The sequence below is a fragment of the Coloeus monedula genome (genome assembly GCF_965178545.1).
Source record: "Coloeus monedula genome assembly, chromosome: 2".
Taxonomy (NCBI): domain Eukaryota; kingdom Metazoa; phylum Chordata; class Aves; order Passeriformes; family Corvidae; genus Coloeus; species Coloeus monedula.
This window is the reverse complement of record NC_138782.1, coordinates 120115541-120139401: the sequence shown is the minus strand read 5'-3', so window position 1 is coordinate 120139401 and position 23861 is coordinate 120115541. Positions and strand designations below refer to the sequence as shown.

The 23861-nt window shown below is 64.7% G+C and overlaps 2 protein-coding genes across 2 annotated transcripts; both read right to left on the bottom strand.

The window, feature by feature from the left end:
* Nucleotides 1-1355: 1355 nt before the first annotated feature.
* Nucleotides 1356-4542, bottom strand: MPV17 (mitochondrial inner membrane protein MPV17). Its single transcript, XM_082303428.1, has 6 exons — nt 4430-4542; nt 4028-4120; nt 3721-3816; nt 2205-2237; nt 2010-2062; nt 1356-1934 (listed from the first exon to the last, which is right to left on the bottom strand). Exons 1-6 carry the CDS (start codon nt 4535-4537, stop codon nt 1865-1867), a joined length of 453 nt encoding a protein of 150 aa, XP_082159554.1. The 5' UTR covers nt 4538-4542; the 3' UTR covers nt 1356-1864.
* A 3769-nt stretch (nt 4543-8311) lies between these two features.
* Nucleotides 8312-23527, bottom strand: CAD (carbamoyl-phosphate synthetase 2, aspartate transcarbamylase, and dihydroorotase; the record flags this gene model as incomplete). Its single annotated transcript, XM_082276801.1, has 46 exons — nt 8312-8427; nt 8924-9018; nt 9105-9206; nt 9289-9444; nt 9542-9667; nt 9842-10054; nt 10159-10233; nt 10329-10483; nt 10587-10631; nt 11258-11396; nt 11466-11561; nt 11670-11810; nt 11879-12069; nt 12147-12348; nt 12426-12557; nt 12634-12798; nt 12942-13108; nt 13281-13362; nt 13572-13820; nt 13895-13999; nt 14072-14254; nt 14325-14492; nt 14578-14796; nt 14890-15072; nt 15149-15373; nt 15466-15564; nt 15677-15923; nt 15994-16244; nt 16344-16456; nt 16530-16663; nt 16743-16867; nt 17067-17255; nt 17601-17822; nt 17905-18138; nt 18340-18471; nt 18567-18712; nt 18814-18926; nt 19017-19202; nt 19275-19446; nt 19937-20078; nt 20191-20333; nt 20537-20666; nt 21622-21761; nt 22000-22246; nt 22288-22395; nt 23522-23527. The coding sequence occupies 46 exons, from the start codon at nt 23525-23527 to the stop codon at nt 8325-8327; spliced, it is 6996 nt and encodes a 2331-aa protein (XP_082132927.1). The 3' UTR covers nt 8312-8324.
* Between the last annotated feature and the right edge of the window lie 334 nt (nt 23528-23861).

Genomic DNA, 23861 nt, shown 5'->3' with positions numbered 1-23861 from the left:
AGCACATGGTGTCATGCCCCCATGACGTGATCCGGCATGAAGGCTGGCACCTGGCACGGCTTCCTGCAGTGGCAGGGCAGAGCTCTCAGCAGGAGCTGGGCTCAGCCCCCCGGCCCTGGCAGCCCCATGCTGGGGCGGCTGCTCCTGGGGACAAGTGGTTCATTCCACGTGGCTCTTGCCATGCTCGCAGCTCACTCACTGCTGACAGCCAGAGCCTCCTGCACCCCCAGAGGGAGCTGCAAGAGGCTCAACACCTCAGAGCTGCAAACTCCTGCCATCCACAGCACCCACCCAACTGGCTGTAGAGAGCTTGAGCCCCACACAGAACCCGAGGCCCCCCAAAGCACTGGTGCTGTCTGTGCATGGTCCCATCACCTGGTCCCAGTCCTGTGCTGCTCCAGTGAGCACTGCTCGGGGGAAGAGGGCTGCAGCTGCAGCCCCTGCTGTCCCCTGCCTTACCCCTCAGGCCTGCACAGCATATGGCTCCGCTGTGCTTCAGGTTGTACCCACCTGGCTGCAGCAGCCTCAAAGCTGGGGTCAGTGCAGAACCAGTCCAGGGGTAGGATGAGGGTGGAAGGATGGACGATGAATCCCCTCCATGAAGGCTGCGCTGGCAGAGCCCAGCTGGTGCCAACAGCATGGGGATGGCCCTGTCCAGCTGTGGGGGGGCTGCAATAGCACCGGTGAGGGGGCCAGAGCTGAGGGCTCCACAGAGGTGAGATGAACCACCGTGGTCCCACCAGCTCCACTTGGAGCCCCTGGCAGGGATGTGCTGGGCAGGCACACTGTGGGAGCCAGATTGCGTCTGCTTGCCGCCAGTGTAGGGTGAATATGGACACACATTCCCAGCGGGAAGCAGCGCAGGCGGTGGCAGCTCTGCAGGACTTCTCTCTGGCAGGACAGGCAGGCTCATCTTGGACATGGCACAGGTGGATTGTGGCCCTGTCCCAGACCCAGCTCTAGCCCTACCCCCAACCCTTTCTGAACCCTCTCCAGATGCACAGCCCTGCATCAAGCACACCCTGACCCTGGGGGGACTCTGCACCCAGCATCAGGACTCTGGCTCCATCGACCTCATTTCACTGCTCTGCAGCTGTGGGGGCACCATCACAGCCCATGAACAGCTGCAGTGGGACCTGATGACCCCCTAAACCATCATCCACCCTCTGCCAGAGCCCCCTCCCCTCTCTAGCCAGTGGGGCAGACCACCCCAGCAGCCTGCAGTCCCTAGCCCCATGCTCGGTGCCTTGAGATGAGGCAGAGTGGATTTGTTGATCTGTAACAGGAACGGTTGCTCTGGAACTGCATCTTCAGGGCCTGGGGGACACACTGGGCAGCCCCAGGGGCCATGGAAATCAAGAGTGAAAACCACCATTTATTGATGCTCCGACTGTCCACAGCAAACCCCCTTTTCAGGGGGAGCATCCCCAGCCAGCAGTGACCCCAGTTCTGTGCCCATGGCACAGCCAGCCCAGGACCAGCCCTGCTCCATTTCCGCTCCTCTTTTCCCCCATGATGTGCCATGGGGAAGGACAGAGTGACACTTGGGGCAGGAGCACCCTGTGTGCAGGCAAGAGCTAGGAAATGGTTGAGCACAGATGGAGAAGTGCTCCATGGGCAGAGTTGCTGCACAGCACAACTAGAGCAGATCCAGGCCTGCCTTGGCACCATCTTCTCCCTGCGGCAGTGGGGGCTGTGGCCACAGGGGACGGCGTTCCCCGGAGAAAAGAGCGGGATGGTTGCTGCCAGGACCCTGCATGGCCCAGCCTGTCCACGGCCATGTGTGCCCACTCCAAGGGCTCTGAGTTGCGGTGGGGTCAGGCAGTGCACAGGCTGGGGACAGGGATGGGACACGGCTTCTGCCTCACATCCGATTCGCTTTCCAGGACAGGTAGCAGTTCCAGACAATGGCAACACATTGGACAACAGCCAGCCTGGGGACAGAGGGACAGGGTCTGCAGCCACTGGCTCAGGAGGCCAGGGACTGGGGGCCAGGGGCACAACACTACCTGTGCTGCAGGGGCACAAAGTAGAAGTTTGCAATCTGCACAGGTGGCCAGATCTGGGCAGAGAAGGGGAAGAGCAGTGAGGAGCCCTGCCAGAGTCCCTGCCCCACACCCAGCCCTGCCTGGCACTCGGTGTCCCACAGAGCCCATGGCAGCCCCATGGAGATGGGACAGGGACACAGATCTGCCAGCACTCACACAGTAATTGGTCATCAGGGCATCCATGTAGTCCTGCAAGAAAAAGGAGCTGTGAGCACTCAGAGGGCCTCCATCCCTGACACTGGTCCCCCCAACTCCACACTTCTGGGCACGGAGCCCCTGCAGCCCTGCACATGCCTTGCCACAGCTGTGTCCATGAGGGTGGCAGGGAGAGGGTGACCAGAACCATCCCCACTGAGAGCCCCTTGTGCTATAGCCAGGGCACATGGACAGATGGCTCATCTCCCCAGTGTGAGCTGTGAGCCCCTTTCTATCTCAGTCCCCCCCCCGCCCCCTCCTTGGCACCACGAGGCAGAGATGGAGAAGGGCACTGAGCTGGGGAAACCGCTTTGGGAGGCCAAGGTGCTGCCTTGTCCTTGTGCCACAGTCATGGCCGTGTCGCATCCCTGTCCCGTGGCAGCAGGACAAGTCCCTCATCCAGCTTGGCCGTGACTCAGCCAGGAGGCCGGGCTCCTCCTGGCGCTGGCCAGCAGCCCAGGACGGGGTGAGCGGGTGCGGGGTGATGGATGCTCTGCTGACGCTTCCTCTGCGTGGGGAGAGGCGGATGCACCCCAAGCCAGAGGTGAAGGTGCTGCCAGCACTGCTGCCCAGCTGCCAGCCCATCACCCCCTTCCAGGTCAGGGCTTGCCAGGAGCCACAGCTCGCAGGAATCACCGACCATGCCAGGATTCCCTGGCGAAGGCAAGGCAAAATCCATGGCATGAGCTGGTCAGGATGCAGCAGGGGAAGATGGATTGGAGCGCTCAGAGTGCTGCCTGTGCCCAGGATCTGTTCATGTGTGCCCTTAGGGTGGCTTGGAGCACCCCATAGATCGGCTGGAGAGCCTGGAGAAAGCAGACGTGATGTGATCTTGCCCCGAGATTCACTTCCTGCACCCAGGGGCAGAATGAGGGGCACATAGTGGCAGCCCAGTGGGTAGCAGGCTGCTGACTGGGTGCCCCCATGCAGAGAAATGGACTCTGGGTGATGGCACTCAGGCAGAGCTCTAGCCAGGCTGGGGGCCTTCACACGCAGCTCCAGCAGCATCAGTGACTGAGGCTGGTGTTGCCACTCCTGGCAGCCATGCGACCACCCCAGCGTGCCTCAGCCTGTGGCAGGTGGGCACCCACTCCCCAGTGACTCACCCTGGACACGCTGACTCAGTGTTAACACCAGTTTCCAGCAATTACTGCTAATGGGAGTCATCTCAGTAATTGCTCTGGAGACCCAGCCAGGAGCAGGGCTGGACAGCATTGCCCATGGCACCCACGTCTGGCCCAGGTGGGACCCCAGTACTCGCCCACAGGACACCCACGCCACAGGAGCTGGCCCTGGCACCAGTACTCGGACTGTCAGCACTGGGCACCCAACGCAGACAGGGGCCAGGGACCCAGTGCCTGGGCATGGGCACGGAAACAAATGGGAGCAGCCGTCAGGGCCAGAGCACGGGGAGGAGCTGCTGGGGCCCCACAGCTGCTCAGGACCCCTCAGTGCTGCCCAGGGCGGCAGCACATACCTGCTGGATCTTGGACCAGTTATCCTGCACCGACAGCCCATTCACGGCCCCCGTGACAGCCAGGAAGCAGCCAAGGAAGCACGGTGCGAAAGCCCCCTGCGAGAGAGGAGCCCCGGCTGAGGAGCTTGTGGTGCTGGGAGCCAGGCTGGCCACGGGCAGCCCCTGCGAAACTGCAGTGGGGCTGGGCCCAGCTCAGGCACTGGGTTTTCAGAGCAGGATGGAAACCTGCCACAGGGACATGGCTGCCGCCACTGCCCCATCCCGCTGCCCCAGTCCCACACGACACCCTCACCCATGTCACACCAACCTGGTCCAGGAACATCTTCTTCACAGCCACAACTTTTGTATTCCCCGGGATGAGCCGATCCAGGATCCTGTACCAGTTGCCCACAACGGGGCCCTGCAGGAGCCAGGGGGTGAGGAGCAGCATCTGCCCTCCCTGGTCACAGGGGTCAGGGCTGCGGACCTCCAGGGCTGGTTACATGGCCCTGCTCCAGCCCTGGACCACAAGGACAAGCTTGTCCTATGCTGCTCCTGCTCCATGGAACTGGACCTGTCCATGGCTGATGGAGGTGGCACCAGGATGGCAAAACTCACACTGCACCACCACAGTCCCACCCTGCTGAAGGAGCCTCCCATCCCATCCCATCCCATCCCATCCCATCCCATCCCATCCCATCCCATCCCATCCCATCCCGCTGCCACTCACCACGAAGCAGAAGCCAATGGCCATCATTTTCAGGGTGCGGGGGCAGTGGTGCCCGCGCAGCCCCCGCTGCTCCACCAGCTGCTGCGCAATCACATCCCCAGCTCCCATGAGGGCCCCTGCAACCAGCGCAGCCCATTTAGGTGGGAAAGACCCCTGTGTGACCTGCCCACGGCTGGGCCCCTGTCCCAGCACCGCTGCTGCTGCCGTCCTGCCCCAGATGCCTGAGGCTGCTCCAGCCCTGCCGGCTCTGTCCCAGCTGCAGCTCCCCACCGCCTGCACCAAACCCCACGGCACAGATGTCCCACTCTGCCGAGTGCCTCAGGCCTCTCAGGACACCGCAGCATCTCTGGTTGAAACGGTGTCCAGCTGCCACCTCCTCCCTGTGACCCGGGCATGGGGCTGACCCGTCATCCAGGGTCCACGGTGCCTGGGGCTCTCAGAGCAGAGCCTGCCCAGCTGCTGCCCGTGATTTCCACTACAGCCTTTACCACAGCACCCCAAACCTCTCCCTGAACACCAAGCAGGCTCTGCCGACTGTGATCCCCTCCCCGGAGAGCAGCTGTCTGCCTGTGTCCGCCCCCCCTGCCCCTCCACCAGCCGGGATGGGCAGAACGTGCTCCCTGCTGCCCAGGCTGTCCCAACCCCTTGCCACAGCTGGCTGCTGGCACAGCTCCTGGCCCTGTTTCCAGATCAGTGTCCCCGGTGGGGTGCTGCCCGGCTGGGTCTCTGGCAGCTCCTGCTCCATCCTACACTCCTGACCCCTTCGACGCAACTCAGCTGGCCCTGTGCTGCCCCCCCAGCTGCTCCCCCGGCCCTGGCGGCTCCTGCTCACTCTCCCCGCTTCCCTGGGACGGTTCCCTGGCAGGTCTCCAGCCCCGCTGCTGCTCTGCTCTGTCCTTGGAAGCCCTGAGCCCAGCAAGCCCTCAGCCTGGCAGGCGCTGGCCCCACAGCCCCTGTCCCAACAGCCCCAGCCATGACCAGCTCGGTACCAGCCCTGCCCCAGGGACTTTGTCGGTGGTTCCTCAGGGACAAGGGCCCAGCTCCCTGTCCCCACACCATGCCATGTAGTCCCTGGAGCTCACCGGCAGGGCCAGCCCAGGCTCTGCAGCCCCACAGAGCTGCTGCACTCCCAGCAGCACCACCTGGTGCTTCACAGGCTCCATCTCCCACCCCAGGCCAGCCCCAAGATCCGAGGGTCTGTTCCCCAGCCCTGAGAGCCCCCACACGACCCCACGATGGCAGAGCAGTCCCACCAGCTCATGGGCCACAACTGCACCGGGCAGGGGGTGGCAGCAGGTGCTGGACTCCAGGCCAGCACAGCCAGGGCACCGGCTGCCTGCGTGAGCAGCACTCCCAGGAGCTGCAGTCCCAGGAGCTGTGTGCAGGGCACGGCGCTCAGGGAGAACACAGCAGGCACCGCTGTCACTCATCCAGTACCAAAGGCTCTGGGTACAGTGCCCAGCAGTGATGAGGCTGTGCTGGGAGGGACAGACCTGTCTGCGCATCCCTACCTGGGGCCTGGGGATACAGCCAGATCCAGCCTCCTGCAATGACTCTGGCACCACTGCCTCCCCAGGGTGCCACCAGCACAGCCCAACCACAGCTGCTGTGTGGGGTTAGAGCCTCCATCCCAGCCAAGCCTGGTGCCCGGGGTGCCTAGCCGACCCCCAGGTTGCTGTTCTTGTGACCAGAGGACTCCAAATAGGGCCCAAACCTAAGTAGGGCACCATCCTCATGCCCACGGCCTTGCCATGGCAGGAGCAGGGGACTGCTCTCCACAGGCAGAGAGGGACAGGAGGGTCACAGCTGCAGGCACGTGCTACTGCCCACTGTGTCCAGGCTCTGCTGGCAGCCTGGCTCAGGGCCCAGGATGCAGGAGGCAAAGCCCTGCCCGACCCCAGAGCCCTCGGACAGCAGCTCAGCCAGCAAGTGTGGCTGGACACAGCGGGCACAGCCAACTGCCAGCAGCTCCCTGGCCTGGCCCCAGCTGGCAGCACTGGGGTCTCCAGGAGCAGCAAGAGAAGGCAGGGCTGGAGGTTGGGATGTACCTGGGACAGGGCACAGGACACAGGACACGGGAACCTGCACGAACCGTTGTACAGCCAGCAGCTGAGGGGCTGAGCCTGGCCATGGCTAGGGATCACTGGTGGAAGCTCCAAGGAGAGCAGGAGCACTCACATCCCCCTGGCTGGAGCTGGGCACCTGCCACAGCAGGGAGAGCCCAGCCCAAGGGCAGAAACGGCTGGGATGGGGGAACCATATCCAGCAGCAGCCCAGCATCCACAGATAGGCCATGGCTCCCAGGGCTCAGCCCCACACCCCCGCAGGCTGACAGAGCCCCGAGGGACGGGGGGCTGTGCCACAGCAGCGCCAGCGCCGATGTGAACCAGCAACAGGCAGAGCAGAGCCGGGGCCAGAGCCAGCCCAGGGCCACGCTGGGCAGGGGAAGTGCAGGCAAGGCCAGCCCTGGACAGCCCCTCCCAGCTCCACGGTGGCCTCCTGCCAAGCACAGGGGAATGTGCTGCCAGCAGCAGCCGGTGCCGCAGGCGCCAGCAATAGACTCCATGACATCCGATAAAAATAACAGCAGGAACAGTAAAGCGGCCTGGCAGGGCCCCAGCAGCCAGTCAGGGAGGCATCGTGCCACCCCCCTGGAGGTATCAGGACTGAGGGCCAGTGACTGCACAGTGAGGGGAGCCCCCAGCTCAGCAGGGCACCCCTGGGGTGCTTTCCCAGCATCCTGGGGTTGTGCTTTCCCAGCATCCTGGGCTGGTGGGAGCAGGAGGGCAGGGCAGGGAGAATTAAGGCAGGGAGAAGTGGTGGTGACAGGGAGAGCACAAGCAGGAGGTGCAAGGAGCATGCAGGGACTCCCCTAGCTCCCAGCCCTCAATGCAGCACAGCCCTGAGCACACGTGGCACAAGCAGGACAGGCTCTCCCACCACCCAGACTCAGCCTCAGGCGGGCTGGGGGGAGGCAGCAGGAGAGGGGGGGGACACAGCTACCAAGTGCCCAGGGCTGCAAACCCTTGGAGCAGCAGAGCCACGAGCCAGCACCAGGACAGATTTATGGCACCTCACAGCTCGGCAAGCAGCAGCAGTGTCAGGGGGATTCAATCCCCTGTGCAGGGCCCTGGGAGCCTCTCCTCAGGCAGCACCCCTATGCCTTCACCACTGAGTGCTGGCAAACACGGAAGACCCGAGCCCTTGTGAATTCCCAGTGTTACAGCCCAGCAGCCATCCCCTCCCGGGGAGGGGGGGCCCAGGACAGCCCCCGGTCCGTGTGTGAGGGCTGCACCTCCTTACAGCCCCCCACTACCCCTCTGGCTCCAGCGCAGACCCCTGACACAGATCTCCTGAGCCAGGAGTGGGCCAGGGTCCCTCACCCGGTGACACACAGGGGTCCCTGCTGAGCTTGGGGCATGGCAACACCTCTTCCCCCCTAAGACAGACCCCTGAGGCACCGGAAGCCCCCGGGCCGTGTCCTCCCCTGCCTGTGACGGTGTCCCCACAGCGGGGCTGGGGGCTGTGTGTGTGTGGCGGGGGTCTTGTGCCGGCTGTGGCTGTGTGCAAGGCGGGGGGGGGCGGCGCGCCGGGGAGAGCAGGGGACAGGAGTGGGGTGTGCAGGGGGGAGTCGGTGCTGGGGAGGGGCGGCCAGTGTGACGGGGGGGCTGTGCTCTGGGTGGGCGGCTGTGTGCGGGGGCCGGGGGTCTCAGGCCGTGGCCGCCGCAGGGAACCGGGCCCGCCCCTTACCGGCTGTGAGCGCCTGCGCCGCCCCGGGCCGCCGCGCCAGCACCCGCCCGCAGCCCCTCCACAGCGCCGCCATGGCCCCGCGCGTCGCGGCGCGGTGACGCGTGTCGCGGCGCGATGCCGTGTCGCGACCGAGAGCGTTTATTGGTCAGTAGCGGCCCAGCACCGTGGCCAGCAGCGCCATCCGTATGTACATCCCGTTCTCCGCCTGCCGGAAGTACGCGGCGCGCGGGTCCGAGTCCACCTCCACGCTGCGGAATGGCGTCATCAGCGGGCACCGGCGCCGGGCCCACCCGCGGCCCCCAGTCCTCCCGGGAGCTCCGGCACCCCCCGGGACCCTCCGGATGCCCCCTGGAACCACTGACCCACGTGGGAGTCTTGACACCCCCCCGGGACCCCTGACCCACCGCACAATGGAGCCTGTCCCCCCCAAACCCAGCAACCGCAGCCCCCATCACTCTGAGCTCCCCCCACCCTGCCCACCACATTGCAGCCCTCCTGCCCCCGCCCCACTGCCGCCTTCCCCGACACCCCCAGCACGCTGCAGCTTCCATGCCCCTGCCACCCTCCCCAGCAACACCACAGCCACAGCTCCCCCAGAGCCCTCCTACAGCCCCCGTGCCCTGAGAACCCCCACTTCTGCCCGGTATATTTCATACCCCGTTCTCCCAGACACCTCCCCTGATACTCCCTCCAAACCCCCCCAGTACCCTGCAGTCCCCCTGCCTCTGTTCCCCCCCTCCCCACCTGATCTCGTTGACACGGGGCAGGGGGTGCATCACCACCATCCTCTCCTTGGCCCGGGTCATGATGTGGGGTGTGAGGATGAACTGCCCGAAGCACTGAGGGGACACACAGAGCCCTGAGCTGGGGCAGGGGAGTCCCCATGTCCCTTCAGGGCAGCAGGACCTAGGTTCCCCTCACTTACAGCCTCGTACTCCTCAGCCCGTTGGAAGCGTTCCTTCTGGATGCGGGTCATGTAGAGCACATCTGTGTCCGGCAGTGCTTCCTCGATGCTCCCAAACTCCTCCTGGGGCAGCACCGTAAGGTTGGGGGGGAGGGTCTCAGGGCTGGGGAGTGTGTGAGGGCCAGCCCCCCACCCTGCTCCTCACCTGCTGGATGCCCCTGGAGGCCACAAAGCTGGTGATGTCAGGGGGCATGCGGAGCCCAGGAGGGGTCACATAGCGCAGGTTGACGCGGTACTGGGTAAGCAGGCGGGCCAGGGAGTGCACCGTGCGCCCATGCTTCAGGTCACCCACCATGGTGATCTGGGGAGAGTGGTCAGCCCAGCCTGTCCATGGCCCCTCAGGGCCTAGACAGCGGCCCTTGGACCCCCAGTCGTGCCCTCTGGTCCCTGCACCTCACCGTCATCCCATTGACTGTGCCCAGCTCCTCACGGATGGTGAAGATGTCCAGCAGCGCCTGCGTGGGGTGTTCCCCCACCCCGTCCCCAGCGTTGATCACCGGCTTGCGGCAGTGCCTGGCGGCCAGCTGGGAGCACCAGCAAGGCAGGGCAGGTGAGCGCAGGCAGGATATGATTCCCACCAACCCCTGCCCAGCTGGAGACCACATCCCTGCCCCATAGCACAGGTCACCATCCCTGCCGTTGGGGCAGAGTCCCCAGTGCCTCCAGAAAAGGATACAGCTTCCCTCAGCCCCTCTCACCTCAACCGCACCAGGCTGGGGGTGCCGCAGCACCAGCACGTCAGCGTAGCAGCACATGGTCTGCACAGAGTCAGCCAGCGACTCGCCCTTCTGCACTGAGGAGGTGGCCTCGGAGAAGGACAGGACAGAGCCACCCAGCCGGCTCATGGCTGCTGCAAAGGAGCTGCTGGTCCGCGTGCTCACCTCGTAGAACATGGTCGCCATCACCTTCCCCTGCAGGGCCGGGCTGTCACCTCGGGAAGCCCTGGCATCCCCGCCTGGTACCGGGCTCCCTCGGGGTGCCCAGGGGACAGGTATCCACCCTGTGCACGGCTCACCTTGAGGATGTCCAGGCTGCGCTCCTTCTGCACCAGCATGCGCAGGGTGTGTGCCACGTTGAACAGGTGGGACAACTGCGGGGACAGGTGGCGCGGGAGGCACCAGGGCTCAGCCGAGCCACAGGAAACACCACAGCACCCACAGCCCCCGCACCTGCCCGGACAGGCACCTGCTCCTTGGAGAACTGCCGGACAGAGAGGACGTGCTGCCCGACAAGAGGGTGCAGCAGTGGGGAGGTCTGGAAGTGGGTGGCACGCTGAGGGGAGGCCTGGCGTGGGACAGGGCCCAGTGGGTAGAAGTGGCTGTCCTGCACCACCGCCGTATCTGTGGCACCAAGAGCAGCTGGTCAGTCCGTGGGGGTGCCCTAAGGAGCCCAGCCACCAGCCACGGACCCTGGATCCCCACTGTGGGCCCCTGTTGCACTCACCTAGCTCTGCTGCTTTCCTGCTGACCTTCTCACGAGTGTCCTCAGCTGGGTGGGAGAGGGGAGCAGTGGTGTTAGGGGTTGTGGGGATCGGTGGCACCCTGGGCCCTGGTCTCCTCCCAGTGTGCTGCCAGTGTGGCACAGCCCTCCTGGCACTTGGCAACATCATGTGAAATCAAGATGGGCCTGATGCCAGGGTGATGGTCAACCAGAGATAGGCAGTCCAAGCCCCACACTGCGCTGTGACCCTCTCCCTGCATGCCCTGCAATTCCCAACTGGCCACCCCCAAATCACAGTGGCAGGCGAGGGGTCCCCAAGGTGCCGCGCGGGCTGGGGAAGGAGGGGAGCGGGCAGCACGGCTGTGCCCTGTCCTACAGCGCCCAGTCCTGGTGCTGGTGGCCAGCAGGGGCCCATGGTGGGCAGCACAGGCAGCCTGGGGCCCGCACGGCACCTGGGGGAGGGGATGCACTCATGGGCTGCAGTTAGTGCCATTAGTGAGTCCCTCCCCGACATTACCGGTGCCTCGGGCGCCCGGGCGGTGCGCGGCTCCCAGCCTCCGGAATGCTGAACGGGACACAAGGGCCGGCGTCAGCGGGGCCGCCCAGCCACGCTCCTAGACCCAGCCCCGGGCAGCGTGCCCACTGCCCGCCCACTGCACCGGCCGCCCCCCTACCTGGCAGCCCGGGGTCAGAGGCTCGGTGGATGCGGGGCGGGAGGTGGAAGCGTGCGTCACCTGCAGGGCCGGGCCGGCGGGGGCTGGGGGCTCGTCCACGCAGAACATCACCAGCCACGTGCCGGGACGGCTCAGGGGTCTGCAACGAGAGACCAAGCTGGAGCTAGGGCGGAGAGGGACCCCCTGCCAGCTCCATGCACACCAGTACCTTCACACTCTCCTTGGTGGGGGCCCCGTGTGGCAGCAGTGCAGCTCCCGAGGACCACTTCTTCACATCCTGCCCATAGCCAGGGGGCACCAGCACCTGCAGCCATGGCAGAGATGGGCTTGGGGAAATGGGGTCAGTGCTGGGGGACCCCCTCTGTGATGGGGGACACCCTCAATACAGGACTAAAAGGACCCAGGACCTTACCTGCCCATCAATGTAGGCAACCTCCCCACGCAGGACTACTCTCCGCACCGTCCCCTTCACCTTCATGCCCTCAAAGGGTGTCCAATGGGCCTTGGAGAAGACTGTGCTGCTGGGGATGATCCATTCGTGCTCCAGGTCCACCTGCCAGGACAGTGGGTCAGAGACAGAAGGGTGGAGGCTGGACCTGGGGTGGGTGGGCAAGGACCCACCTCCACATAGGTGTCCTCCTGCGCTGGTAGCCCAAAGATCTTGCGAGGGTTCTCATAGAGGCGCTGGACGATGTCCTCCACACTGAGTCGCCCCTCAGAGACGGCCGTCAGTAACAGCGGCAGCATCGTCTCCAGGCCAGGGTACCCGGGGGGCGGCTCCTGCCCCTGCTTCTCTGCCAGCGTGTGGGGTGCTGCAGGATAGGGCTGGTCACCGGAGGCTGTCCCTGCCCCTTTTCCTGCTCCATGGCCACCATTCCCTGGGACTTACCGTGGTCAGTGGCAAAGCAGTCGATGATGTCCATGTTTTCCCAGAGCGCCTCCACGTCCTGGCGGGTGCCCAGCGCTGGCCGCACGGCTGCACGGCCCTTCCCAAGGCGCCCCAGGTCATCCTGGCTCAGGAAAAGGTGGTGCGGGGCCACCTCGCACGTCACCGGGATCCCCCTCTGCTTGGCTGCCTTGATGAGGATGATCTGGGGCAGCCGTGGTTAGGGGAGAACCCACAGGACCACATGTTCCATCCCTGGAACCCAGAGTTCACCCTGCTCACCTCCTCCCTGCGGGCCACGTGACAGATGTGGACAGGCCGCTGGTACAGCTGGGCCACCATCAGCACGGCAGCCACCGTCTGCCGCTCTGCATGTGCCACGATGGGGAGGTGCCGTGGCCACTGCTCCAGGTGCTAGGGGAAATGGGGCTGGTGGGCACCGGGGCCGGGAGTGGATCTGCCCTGTGCCAGCCCCTGCGCTCCTGCTCACCTCCATCCACAGGGACACGTCGTCCATCCGCAGGCTGGAGAAGGTGTCGTTCAGGTACATCTTGAGCCCAGCGGCTGCCCCAGCCAGGGGGCCCAGAGTGCCAGCATTGTCCAAGGAAGCCCCCAGGAAGAGAGCGAAGTCACAGCGGGCCCCAGCCTCAGCCAGCTGCAGGACAAGGGGCAGTGGGTGCTGTGGTGGGACCAGTCCCACCACCGGCAGCAAGCCCACCATGGACAATGAGCCACCGTGGCTGGCATGGCAGCACCCAGGGAGAGGATGTGAGCATCAGGCTGGTAGCAGCCCCTCACCTTCTGTGCCAAGGCGAAAGTGGTGGCATCAGTGACAGCAGGGCTGGTGTTGGGCATGGCACATACCATAGTGACACCCCCAGCCAGGGCAGCTGCTGTGCCTGATGCAAAGTCCTCCTTGTGGGTGCCACCCGGCTCACGCAGGTGGACGTGGACATCGATCAGGCCTGGGGAGTGTCAGTGTCAGCACTGGCAGCTGCTGGCCACAGGGGCTATGAGGGACGAGGGCCATCCCACCAGCGCAGCACAGAAACATCTCTCTCCACAGTGCCTGCGGATGTGCCCAGCCCGACTCCCAGCACTGTCCTGGTTCCATGCTGCTCCCCTGGCAGCACCCACCTGGCAGACGGATGAGTTTCTGGGATGTCATGCAGTCCACATGCATCTTCAGTGGCGGGGCTGCCCCAATCTGGCCCAGTGCCTGCAGAAACAGCAGCCATGAGGCAGGACCCTAGGTCAGGAGCAGGGCCAGGGTGATGATGCCTGTCCGAGCTGCACCCCAAAAACAGTGACACCCTGCACAGTGACACCCACACACAGCACCTGCCCCACAGCACCCACAACAGGACTTCCACAACCCCGCTTTGCTCCCTTTCCTTGCACCCGTGGTCCCCACATGCCCCAGCGCACCTCTACAAAGAGCTTTGTGCACTTGATGTCGATGATGAGGGGCACAGAGTAGTCGACAGCCAGGCGCCGGGTGCGGTACCCCTTGGTGACAAAGGAGGAGAGCCGGCGGCCCCCCGAGTTGCGCATAGAGAGGTTAATGACCATCTCAAAGTGGTTCTCAGCCAGGTAATCCAGGATGCTGCGCTGGGTCTCCCGGGCACCAGCCTCGCTACCATCTGCGTCCTCGAAGTGCCAGTCCACAGCCTTCACCTGCAGGCAGTGACCATGTCAGGGCCATGCAACACCCTGGGCTGGCCCTGGACCCGCAGGCCCCCAGCCCTGACCTTGATGCCGTGCTCGGTGTAGAAGTCAGCAGTGCCGAGGCTGGCGTAGAGGTTGTAGCCAAGGCTCTCCAGCGTCCGCACTGTGGGCAGCAGCTCACTCTTGTTCTGAAAGGAACCAGGGGCCGGTCAGAGGGCAGAGAGGGAACCCCAGCCTCCCAGCACATTTACCCCACGTACCTTGTAGCTGCCAATGGTCAGCAGGATGTTCTTCTTGGGGATCTTGAAGCCGGTGCTGAGCATGGCCTTTAGGTACGCCTCGCAGCGGTTCTCCCCAAAGCAGGCAACCTCGCCCGTGCTGGTCATCTCCACACCCAGCACCACATCAGCGCCCGCCAGGCGTGAGAAGGAGAACTGGGGCACCTGGGGGCAAGGGGACATTCAGGGGCTGCCTGGCCTTGCACCCCAGCCTGGCCTTGTGGCCCCCACTCACCTTGACACCAACGATGCCTGTGCCTGTCATCAGCCCCACGGGCTCCACATCCTCACCCATGATCACCTGGCTGGCCAGAGCCACCAAGTCCACGCCCAGGGTCTTGGAGACAAAGGGGAAGGAGCGGGAGACACGGACATTGCACTCTATCACCTTTAGCTGGTCATCCTAGGAGAGAGGGGACAGAATGAGGCAGGGCTGAGGATGTGGGGTGCTCTCCCACTGGCACTGTGCACTCCCCAGCCCCAGGTACCTTGGCGATGAGCTGCAGGTTGAAGGGCCCCGTGACCTGCAGCTCCTGCCCAATGGCGTGGACAATGGCCTTGATGCGCTCCAGAGTCTTGGGGGTGATGTCCTGCGGGGGGGTCACCAGTGTGGCATCACCTGAGTGCACCCCAGCATTCTCCACGTGCTCCGAGATGGCAATGGCCACCACCACACCGTCACAGGCCACCGCATCCACGTCAATCTCCTAGGAGCAGGAACATGGTCACAGCCTGTCCCTGGGGTGGGGGCAGGGGCTTTCAGGGGGCATCCTGGGGCTGGAGCAGCCTCCTGGATGGACCTTGGCCTCCTGGATGAACTTGGAAATCACAACAGGCTGCTCCTTGGACACAGCCACGGCGTTGCTCAGGAACTTCTCCAAATCGCTGTCCGAGTACGCCACGTTCATGGCAGCACCACTCAGCACGTAGGAAGGGCGCACGACACAGGGGTACCCCACCTTGCAGCAGAAGTGCTTGGCTGACTGCAGGAGAGATGGAACCTCAGCACACACACGGAGAGCCACCCTGAGGCAGCCCTCTCCTGTTTGCTGGGCCCACCTCCATGTTGGAGAGCTCCTTCCAGAGGGGCTGGCTGATGCCAATGGAGTCGAGCAGGCGGGAGAACTTGAAGCGGTTCTCAGCTGAGTCTATGGCCTCCGGGGAGGTGCCCAGGATGCGGCACTGCTGCCGGTGCAGGGCCATGGCAATGTTATTGGGCAGCTGCCCGCCCATGGACAGGATCACGCCCTCAGGGTTCTCCAACTCGTAGATGTCCATCACCACCTGCAGCACAGTGCGGGGCAGGGGGGTGGCTGGGACTGAGCCATGGCAGCCCTCACCCAGCCCCGCAGCTGTCAGGGCCCCAGCCCCCTCACCTCGAAGGAAATCTCGTCAAAGTAGAGGCGATCACACATGTCGTAATCAGTGCTCACTGTCTCAGGGTTGTAGTTCACCATGATTGTCTTGAAGCCCATCTATTGGGGGGGTGGGACAAGGTGAGCCAAGAACCCCCAACCCCTACCCAGCCTCATCCGCTGACCAGGGACATCCAGCCCTCGCTCCACAGGGTGCTGGGGCCCATCTGACCTTGCGGAGCTCCTGGATGCAGCCAACGGCGCACCAGTCGAACTCGACGCTGCTGCCAATGCGGTAGACGCCGGAGCCAATGACCATGACATGCGGCTCACGGAAGGCCAGGTCGTGCTCAGAGCCATTGTAGGTCAGGTACAGGTAGTTGGTTTGGGCTGGCCACTCTGCTGCCACCGTGTCGATCTGCTTCACCACCGGCAGAATCTTCAGGTCGCGCCGCATCTTCCGCACGGCCAGCTCGGTGCTGCGCAGAGCTGGGTGAGTGCCAGGACCGAGGCAGGGAGCAAAACAGGGCCTCCCCATCCCCATCTCACCTGAGCACGGCCAGGGCCACCTGCTTATCGGAGAAACCGAGCTGCTTGGCGCGCTTGAGCACGGCGGGCGGCATGGTGCCCTGCTCACCACGGTACGACTCCAGCAGCACTGCGTGGTCCGTGATGTTCTTCATCTTGTGCAGGAACCAGCGGTCAATCTTGGTCAGCTCATAGAGCCGCTCAATGGAGTACCCGGCCCGCAGGGCTGCCGCCAGCACGAAGATTCGCTTGTCCGTTGGCGTCTCCAGCTCCTGCCAGGCCAGGAGTTGAGTGTGGCCAAGGGAGGCAGGTGGCCACCTCTCCCCCCAGAACAGCACAGCCAGCACAGACACCCAGACCCCAGTGCTCACCATGTCTGAGACCGGCTTCACAGTGTGATCGAAGCCCACACAGTTCTCGTCCACCATCCTCAGAGCCTTCTGGAATGCCTCCTCAAAGTTCCTCCCAACGGCCATGACCTCTCCTGCAGAAGGTGAGGTGAGCAGGCAGATCCTGTGCCCACCACGTGCCCAGCAGTGCTGCCCCCCTGCACTCACCCACGCTCTTCATGGAGCTGCCGATCTTAGTGCTGACACGCAGGAACTTGCTGAGGTCCCAGCGCGGGATCTTCACCACGCAGTAGTCCAGGCTGGGCTCAAAGCTGGCTGTGGTGGAGTTGGTGACAGAGTTCCTGAAGAGGTGACAGGCGTCAGCAGCTGGAGCCATCCCCTCAAGGCAGCACCTTGTCCCGCACTGTGGTGGAACCTTACCTGAGGAGGGGTAGGGGGATGCCCAGGGCAAGTTTGGCAGCCACATAGGCCAGCGGGTAACCAGTGGCCTTGCTGGCAAGGGCCGAGCTGCGGGAGAGCCGGGCGTTCACCTCAATGATGTAGTACTGTGGGCAGTGGGCAGGCAGGGTCAGTGGGTGCCGTGCAACAGGCCAAGCCGCTGACACGGCCAGACCTACTGCATCCCAGAGACTCTGCAGCACCGGGGGGGCTGGTGCGGCACAGCCTCGTAGGACAGCATGGGGCAGGACCCAGATCCCCCCCGGGCAGGGCTGGCCAGGGACCAGGAGTGGGAGCTGGAAGTACCTGCTCTGACTCAGGGTTGAGGGCAAACTGGATGTTGCACTCGCCCACGATGCCCAGGTGCTGCACCACCTTGATGGCTGTGCGCCTCAGCATGAAGTACTCGGTGTCATTGAGGGTCTGACTGGGCGCCACCACGATGGACTCACCCGTGTGGATCCCCAGCGGGTCCAGGTTCTCCATATTGCACACCTGGCAGTAGCGGGGTCACTTCAGGCTTGAGGTTCCCCACTGCTCCATGTGCTGTCCATGGTGGGCTCCTCCCAGTTCCCACCACATCCTCCCCTGCCCAGCCAGGACTGGAATACACAGCATGTTCCACTGGGTGGACAGCTGGGGTAAACACCACAGCACAGGGGTGCAGGGCTCTGGTTCACAGGGTGCAGCTCCCAATGGCACACAGCAGCTGTGCCAGCACCATGGAAGGCACTGGGGAGCCCTCCCTGCAGACAAGGTGCAGCGGGAGCCTCCAGCCCCCAGCACTTGCCCCACATCTATCCCTCTGCAGCAGCCCGGAGGCCTCCCTCCATCCCGTACCGTGACACAGTTGTTGTAGGCATCTCGCACCACCTCATACTCAATCTCCTTCCAGCCTTTCAGGGACTTGTCTACCAGCACCTGGGACGTGTGGGTGAAGGCCTGGCTCACCAGAGCCACCAGCTCCTCCCGGCTGTTGGCAAAGCCAGAGCCCAGCCCCCCAAGGGCGTAGGCAGAGCGCACCAGCACCGGGTACCCCAACCGCTCAGCTGCCGCCTGCGCCTGCAAGGAGCAATGGGGCCATGGTGGGAACAGGAAGGATGGGACCCTGCCCTGCCCCACAGACCCCCAGACCACCCCAGACCTGCTCCAGGGAGGCAGCAGCCTCGCTGGGTGCCACGTGCTCCCCGATCTCCTCCATCTTCTCGACGAAGACCTTGCGATCCTCTGTCATCTCAATGGAGGCAACGGGGGTGCCCAGCACCCGCACGTGGTAACGCTCCAGAACACCCGCCTTGGTCAGCTCCACACCACAGTTGAGGGCTGTCTGCCCCCCGAAGGTCAGCAGCACCCCATCGGGCCGCTCGTTCCGGATCACCTGGGGGGCACAGGGTGGTGGGACAGAAACCATGGTGGGTCCTGTGTTTTCCAGCTGCCACTTCACCTGTGCTGCCCCACCCAGCTGTACATGCACCAGGCTCTAGGCCATCCTCCAGCCCAGCTCCACGCTCATCCCGCAACTCTGCCATCCCTGCATCCCCAAATCGCCCCCTCCCAGCCAGCATCCCGGGGTGCTCACCTGGGTGACATACTCAGGGGTGATGGGCAGGAAGTACACCTTGTCTGCCAGTCCCTTGGAGGTCTGGACTGTGGCGATGTTGGGGTTGATCAGCACTGTCTGGATGTTCTCCTCCTTCAGTGCTTTGATGGCCTTATGAGGAGCAGAGGGATCACAGCTGGTGGCCCCGGGCCCCTGCCACCTCCCTGTGGCCCCTACCGCCCCCATGCCCTGGGCTGGGCACTCACCTGTGACCCTGAGTAGTCAAACTCGCCCGCCTGCCCAATGGAAAGGCCACCGGAGCCCAGGATCAGCACCTTGCGGGGTCGGGCTGCATCCAAGTGCCCCGCTGACGCCTTGGTGTAGCTCAGCCACTCCTGCAGGCGCTCCCGCACTGGGGGGATGTGGCACGCTGGGGACAGGGCACCCCCGTGCACAGCCCCATCCCACAGCCCTTGGCCCACGGTGCCAGCTGTCCCTCACACTCACACCCACCTGTCTGGGCGTTGCCACGCCCGTCCCGCAGGTCCCGCGCCACCTCCACAAAGACATCAAAGAGACACTCCAGGTCCGTGGGGCCGGCGCAGTGCTCGGGGTGAAACTGGACACTGTGGAGGGGGTCAGGCAGGGCACATCCCTATGACCTGCCATGCCACAGCCCCCCAGCCCCAGGCCCCCTGCTGTAGCCCCACGCACACCTGAAGAAGGGCTTGTGCTGGTGGACGAGGCCCTCGTTGGAGCCGTCGTTGGCATTGGTGAAGAGCGGGAGCCAGCCAGGCGGGAGGCTGCCCGCCTCCACTGCGAAGCCGTGGTTCTGAGCCGTGATGAAGCAGCGCTGCGTGTCCTCGTGCAGGCAGGGCTGGTTATGCCCGCGGTTCCCGTACCTGGGTGGTGGGACAGCTGTCAGGCAGCCCCAGCAGCCAGGACCCCTGCAGTGACTCCGGACCCTCACTCACTTCATCTTGTAGGTACGGGCACCAAGGGCCAGGGCAAGCAGCTGGTGTCCCAGGCAGATCCCAAAAATGGGCTTGGGCTGGGGTGCATCCAGCACCTGGCATAGGCTGGACACCGTCTCCTGGCAGAGCTGTGGGTCCCCAGGGCCATTGCTGATGAACAGCCCGTCAAAGTCTGTGTCAAGAGAGCAGCAGGGTCAGAGTGGGGCCCCCCAGCCCCCTGACATCACCGTAGGGCCCCCAAGGTCCCCACAGGGTCACAGCAGGCACTCCTGGCTACCAGCAAAGAAACACCTGCAGCTTGCCCGACACCCCAGCAGGGTTGCAACCAAGGTGTTCTGACCCCAAAAACGCCATTCAAGTGGCAGCAAGGCCCTCCCAGTCCCCCATGGCCCCTCCCACACAGAGCCACACCACAGTCTAGAGTCCCCCATGCCAATCACAGCAAGGCACCCCGAGCCCATGGCCCTGCTCCTGTGGTGCCACACTGAGGGCCCCAAGCCCCAAAGCCCCCAGGAATGATGACACCAAGGCTCCCCACCCCACGGCATTGAGCAGGACACAGGTGCCTGCTGTCCCCAGCACCACCCATGCAGAAAGTCCCTATGCCAGACCCCAGCCCCCCTTGGTGGGGGCCCAGATTGTCCCAACCACTGCCATCTCACCTGCAGGGTCCAGCGGGTGGTCCCAGGGCACCACAGTGACAGTCACCCCCCGCTTGCACAGGCACCGTATTTGGTTGTTCTTCAGGCCGCAGTCAAGGGCTGTGACACGCAGGGACCCGCCCGGGTTGAACACGCGTGGCGCCTGTGGGAGGGGGAGTGGATCACCCAGCCTCCTGCTGGGGCCAGCCTCCCGAAGTGAGGGGCTCCACAGCCTCCTCTGCTGCCCCCAGCCCCGCTCAGATCCCCCACCACACCTTCAGCGACACCTCCTGCACCAGGTGCTTCTTGTTGGGGTCCTCAAAGGAGAGGGTCCCCTCAGGGGTCCCGTCTGGCACCAGCTTCCCCAGCAGCGTCCCCTTCTCACGGATCTTCTTAGTCAGTGCCCGGGTGTCCACGCCTGCAAACGGGCTGTGAGACACAATCCCACGGTCCCGGCCCACCCCAGCAGGACCCTGCGCCGTGGCAGCAGCATCACCCCCAAATGCCATCACAGGTCAAACCCCAGGCAGGCAAATTTCAACACAGAGATGGGTTTGGTTCAGAATTCGCAGATCCACAGCCCCCACCCCCCACCCTACTCAGCTGCCTCCCCAGTCCCACCTTCTAGCCCAGGGATGTTCTGCTCCTTCAGCCACTGGTCCAGGGAGTGGGATGCACTCCAGTGGCTGGGGGTCTCTGAGCACTCGCCCACCACCAGCGCGGCCACATGGATCTTGCTGGACTCAAACCACTGGGGGGACAGAGGGTAAGCAGGGCAAGGCAGAGGGTCACCAGGCCCTCTGGAATATGGACCCCATTCCCATAGCACAGGACCAGCCCTCCCACTGCTGGGCTGTCACTACCCCTACCTTGTCCCACACCTATGACAGCAAGGCTGAGCCTTAGTCCAACAAAGTCCCCAGAGCAGGGAGCTCCAGGATGGAGTGCCCAGGCCCCCACAGTGCTGCTGGACTCCCACTGCCCACGCATCAACACAGCCCATGCTGCGGGACCCCTCAGCTTGACACAGCTGCAGCACAAACCAAGCTGATGGGAAAGCACCACTCCCTCCGCCCACAGCCTCACCAGCCAGGTCCAGACATGCCAGTATGTCCTGTCCCATAGGATCAGGGCTCTGGTTCCTGGAAGCACAGGCCACAGCAGAGACCCACACACCACAGGCCCGGAGAGGGCTGCTAACAGCAAGACCCCCCGTGGCTGGCGTGGGGAGGCCGGCACAGCACGGCCGCAGCAGGGCTGGACTCTGCCCTGGGACGGGGCAGTGTGGAGGCCAAGGGGCTGGAAGGGGGCTGGGGCCTCGAGCAGCCCCTCTGCCCAGCCCCAGCCCTGCCTTGTCCCAGGACCTCAAGACTCCCACCTTGCAACAGAGCCCTGGTGAGGAGATACACAGCCCCACACCCCATGTGCTGCGAGGGCACCCCAATCCCGGTGCACTGGGGTCTCCCCCTGCCCAGCCCCAGTCCTCGCCAAGTCAGAGCATGCTGGGCCCCACTGCGGCTCTGGGCCCTGCAGCACCGGAGTCAAACCTCTGCCTGCCACCATGTGCCACTCACTGCCTGCCCTGGCACCCTGCACCGTCCCGCCCTGGCACTTCGTGCCATCCATCCCGGCCTGGCACCGTGCAGCGTCCCGTTCTGCCACGCGCCACAGCGACACCACGACGGGATACGCGGCCCCTCGCTCACCCTGCTGAGGCCGAAGGCGTCGGGCTCGTCCCGGGGCACTCCGTAGTTACCGACTAGCGGGTAGGTAAGCACCAGGATCTGTGCCTTGTAGGAGGGGTCGGTGAGGGCCTCGGGGTACCCCACCATGCCAGTCTGGAACACTGCAGGGGAGCGGGATGGGGGTGATGGGGGGGCCAGCCCCGGCCCCGCGTCCCGCCGGGGGGCACCGAGCCGAGCACAACCAGACCGACCCCAACCCCGCGCCCCAGACAGGCCCCACGGAGGGCCCCGAGCTGAGGGAGTCCGCGGACTAGGCCGGATCCCCCGTTCCCCGTCCTTCCCGCGCCGTCGCCTGTCTCGGGCCGCCCCACGACATCCCGGCCCCCCGGCCGCACTCACCGACTTCCCCGGCGGCGGCGGCCCCGACGGCCCCGAAGGGGCGGCCGGGCAGCACCGACCCGTCCTGCAGCACCAGTCGGGCCATGGCGTCGCCACGTGCGCTCCGAGGACTCCGCGGCGGCGACCGAGCGGGGTGCGCACCGCCCGGCTGTAGCGGCGGCGGGAGGATCCGGGGCGGGGCCGCGCCGCGACCGCCCCCGGGGCGGGGCAGCGGCACCTGGTGCACCGGCCGGGGGGCTCCGCGGGGCTGCAGCGGGTGCGGAGGAGAGCATCAGCCCTGGGCCTGACCGCCAATTCGCGGGACACGGCCGAAGATGCTCGTGCAGGCGAGCACTGGACCACGGCCGGAGCCAGGGCGGCCTGCAGCGTGGACGCGGAGATCTGGGACCTAAACTGCTATAAGTGATGCGAAACGCGAAAAAAAACAGACTTACAAGCTGGCATTTACCAGTAGTGGCAATAACGCATTAATACTAGCACTGTCTTTATCACAGAGAAAAACCAGGGGAGAGCGCGAACGCAGTCCCCCACTACCACAAATTATGCAGTCGAGTTTCCCGCATTTGGGGAAATCGCAGGGGTCAGCACACCCGGAGTGCAAGGGATGAGCCTCGCCCTGGGAAAACCACCTGCCTGATCATGGTGTCTCCCCTGCCAGGTAAGTATGAGACAACAACCCCGCCGCCCGCCCGCCCCGCCCGCCACACGCCCCCACAGCACACGGCCACCCCGACACCAGCCCCGCCCCGAACCGGCCCCGCGCTGCGCCGCGGCCCGCACGGCCCGGCCCGCGCAGCGCCCGCGGACGCGCGAGGGCAGCGGCGCCCGTGCGCGGGCTGTGTCCCGGCATGCCGCGCGCCGCCGCCTCATTTGCATGGACACGCCCCCAGGCGCGGCGGGAGCTGCGGGCCCGGCTCGGACCCGCCCGTGCCGGGACTGCGCGGCCTTTGTGCCCGCCGGACCCGCGGGAGGGTCACCCGGGCAGCTCCAGCGCTGCCTCTCCTTCCCGGGACTTGTCCCTCCTTTGCCCAGTCCCGCCGAGGGCTGATGCCCCGGGTCAGTCTGTCTCCTGTCCCTAAGCCGAGGGGCTGGCAAGGCTCGTGCTGTGTTCGCCGGCCATTGCCACGTCACTGCTGAGGCAGGGCGACTCGCATCACCTTGCTTCTCCCTAGGGAGCTGCAGCACAGGGGTCCCTGGCACCCGGGAGCTCAGAGTCCCCATCACTGCAGCCCAGGTCTCCCATTGCCCCTGCTTGCCTGCTTGGGGATGGGCTGTGCAACGACTGGCAGCCTCCAGTCAAAGCCCTTCCACCTCCTCTCCTCTTCCTCCCCGTCTCTTCTTGCACTCAGGGTTGTTCCTCTGACCCTTATCTGCCCCATCCAAGCCTTGCTTCCAGGCTCTCACATTGCAGTTTGCTTCCAATTTGGATCGGGTGAACCCTCATAGACACAAACACCAACAGCAACAAACCCAGCGAGACCTCGGTGTAAGAGACGGTCCGAAGATCCCTCATCTGCCTCACGATCATCGCCGAGGACAGAGATGGAACACAGGAGTTCTGGCCTGGCTGAGGTGGGATGTCTGCCAACTGTTGCCTGCAGGTGTGCCCGCTGGGAACTGGTACGCATTCCTGAGGAAAATTAGTGCAGGTCGCAATGGACTGCGCTGTTCTTGCTGCCCAGGCGGGAAGGACTGCGCTGAAGTGGAAAGGAATGACCTGTCCTGTACGTCTGTCCTGTACCTGTTTCCCAAAGCAACGGGCCTCATAACAACGGCTGTAGATTTGCCCCACCTCTTGGCCAGTTGCCCCTCGCTTCTGAAAAGGACTATAAAGGGACTTTCTGAAATAACTGAGATAGAGA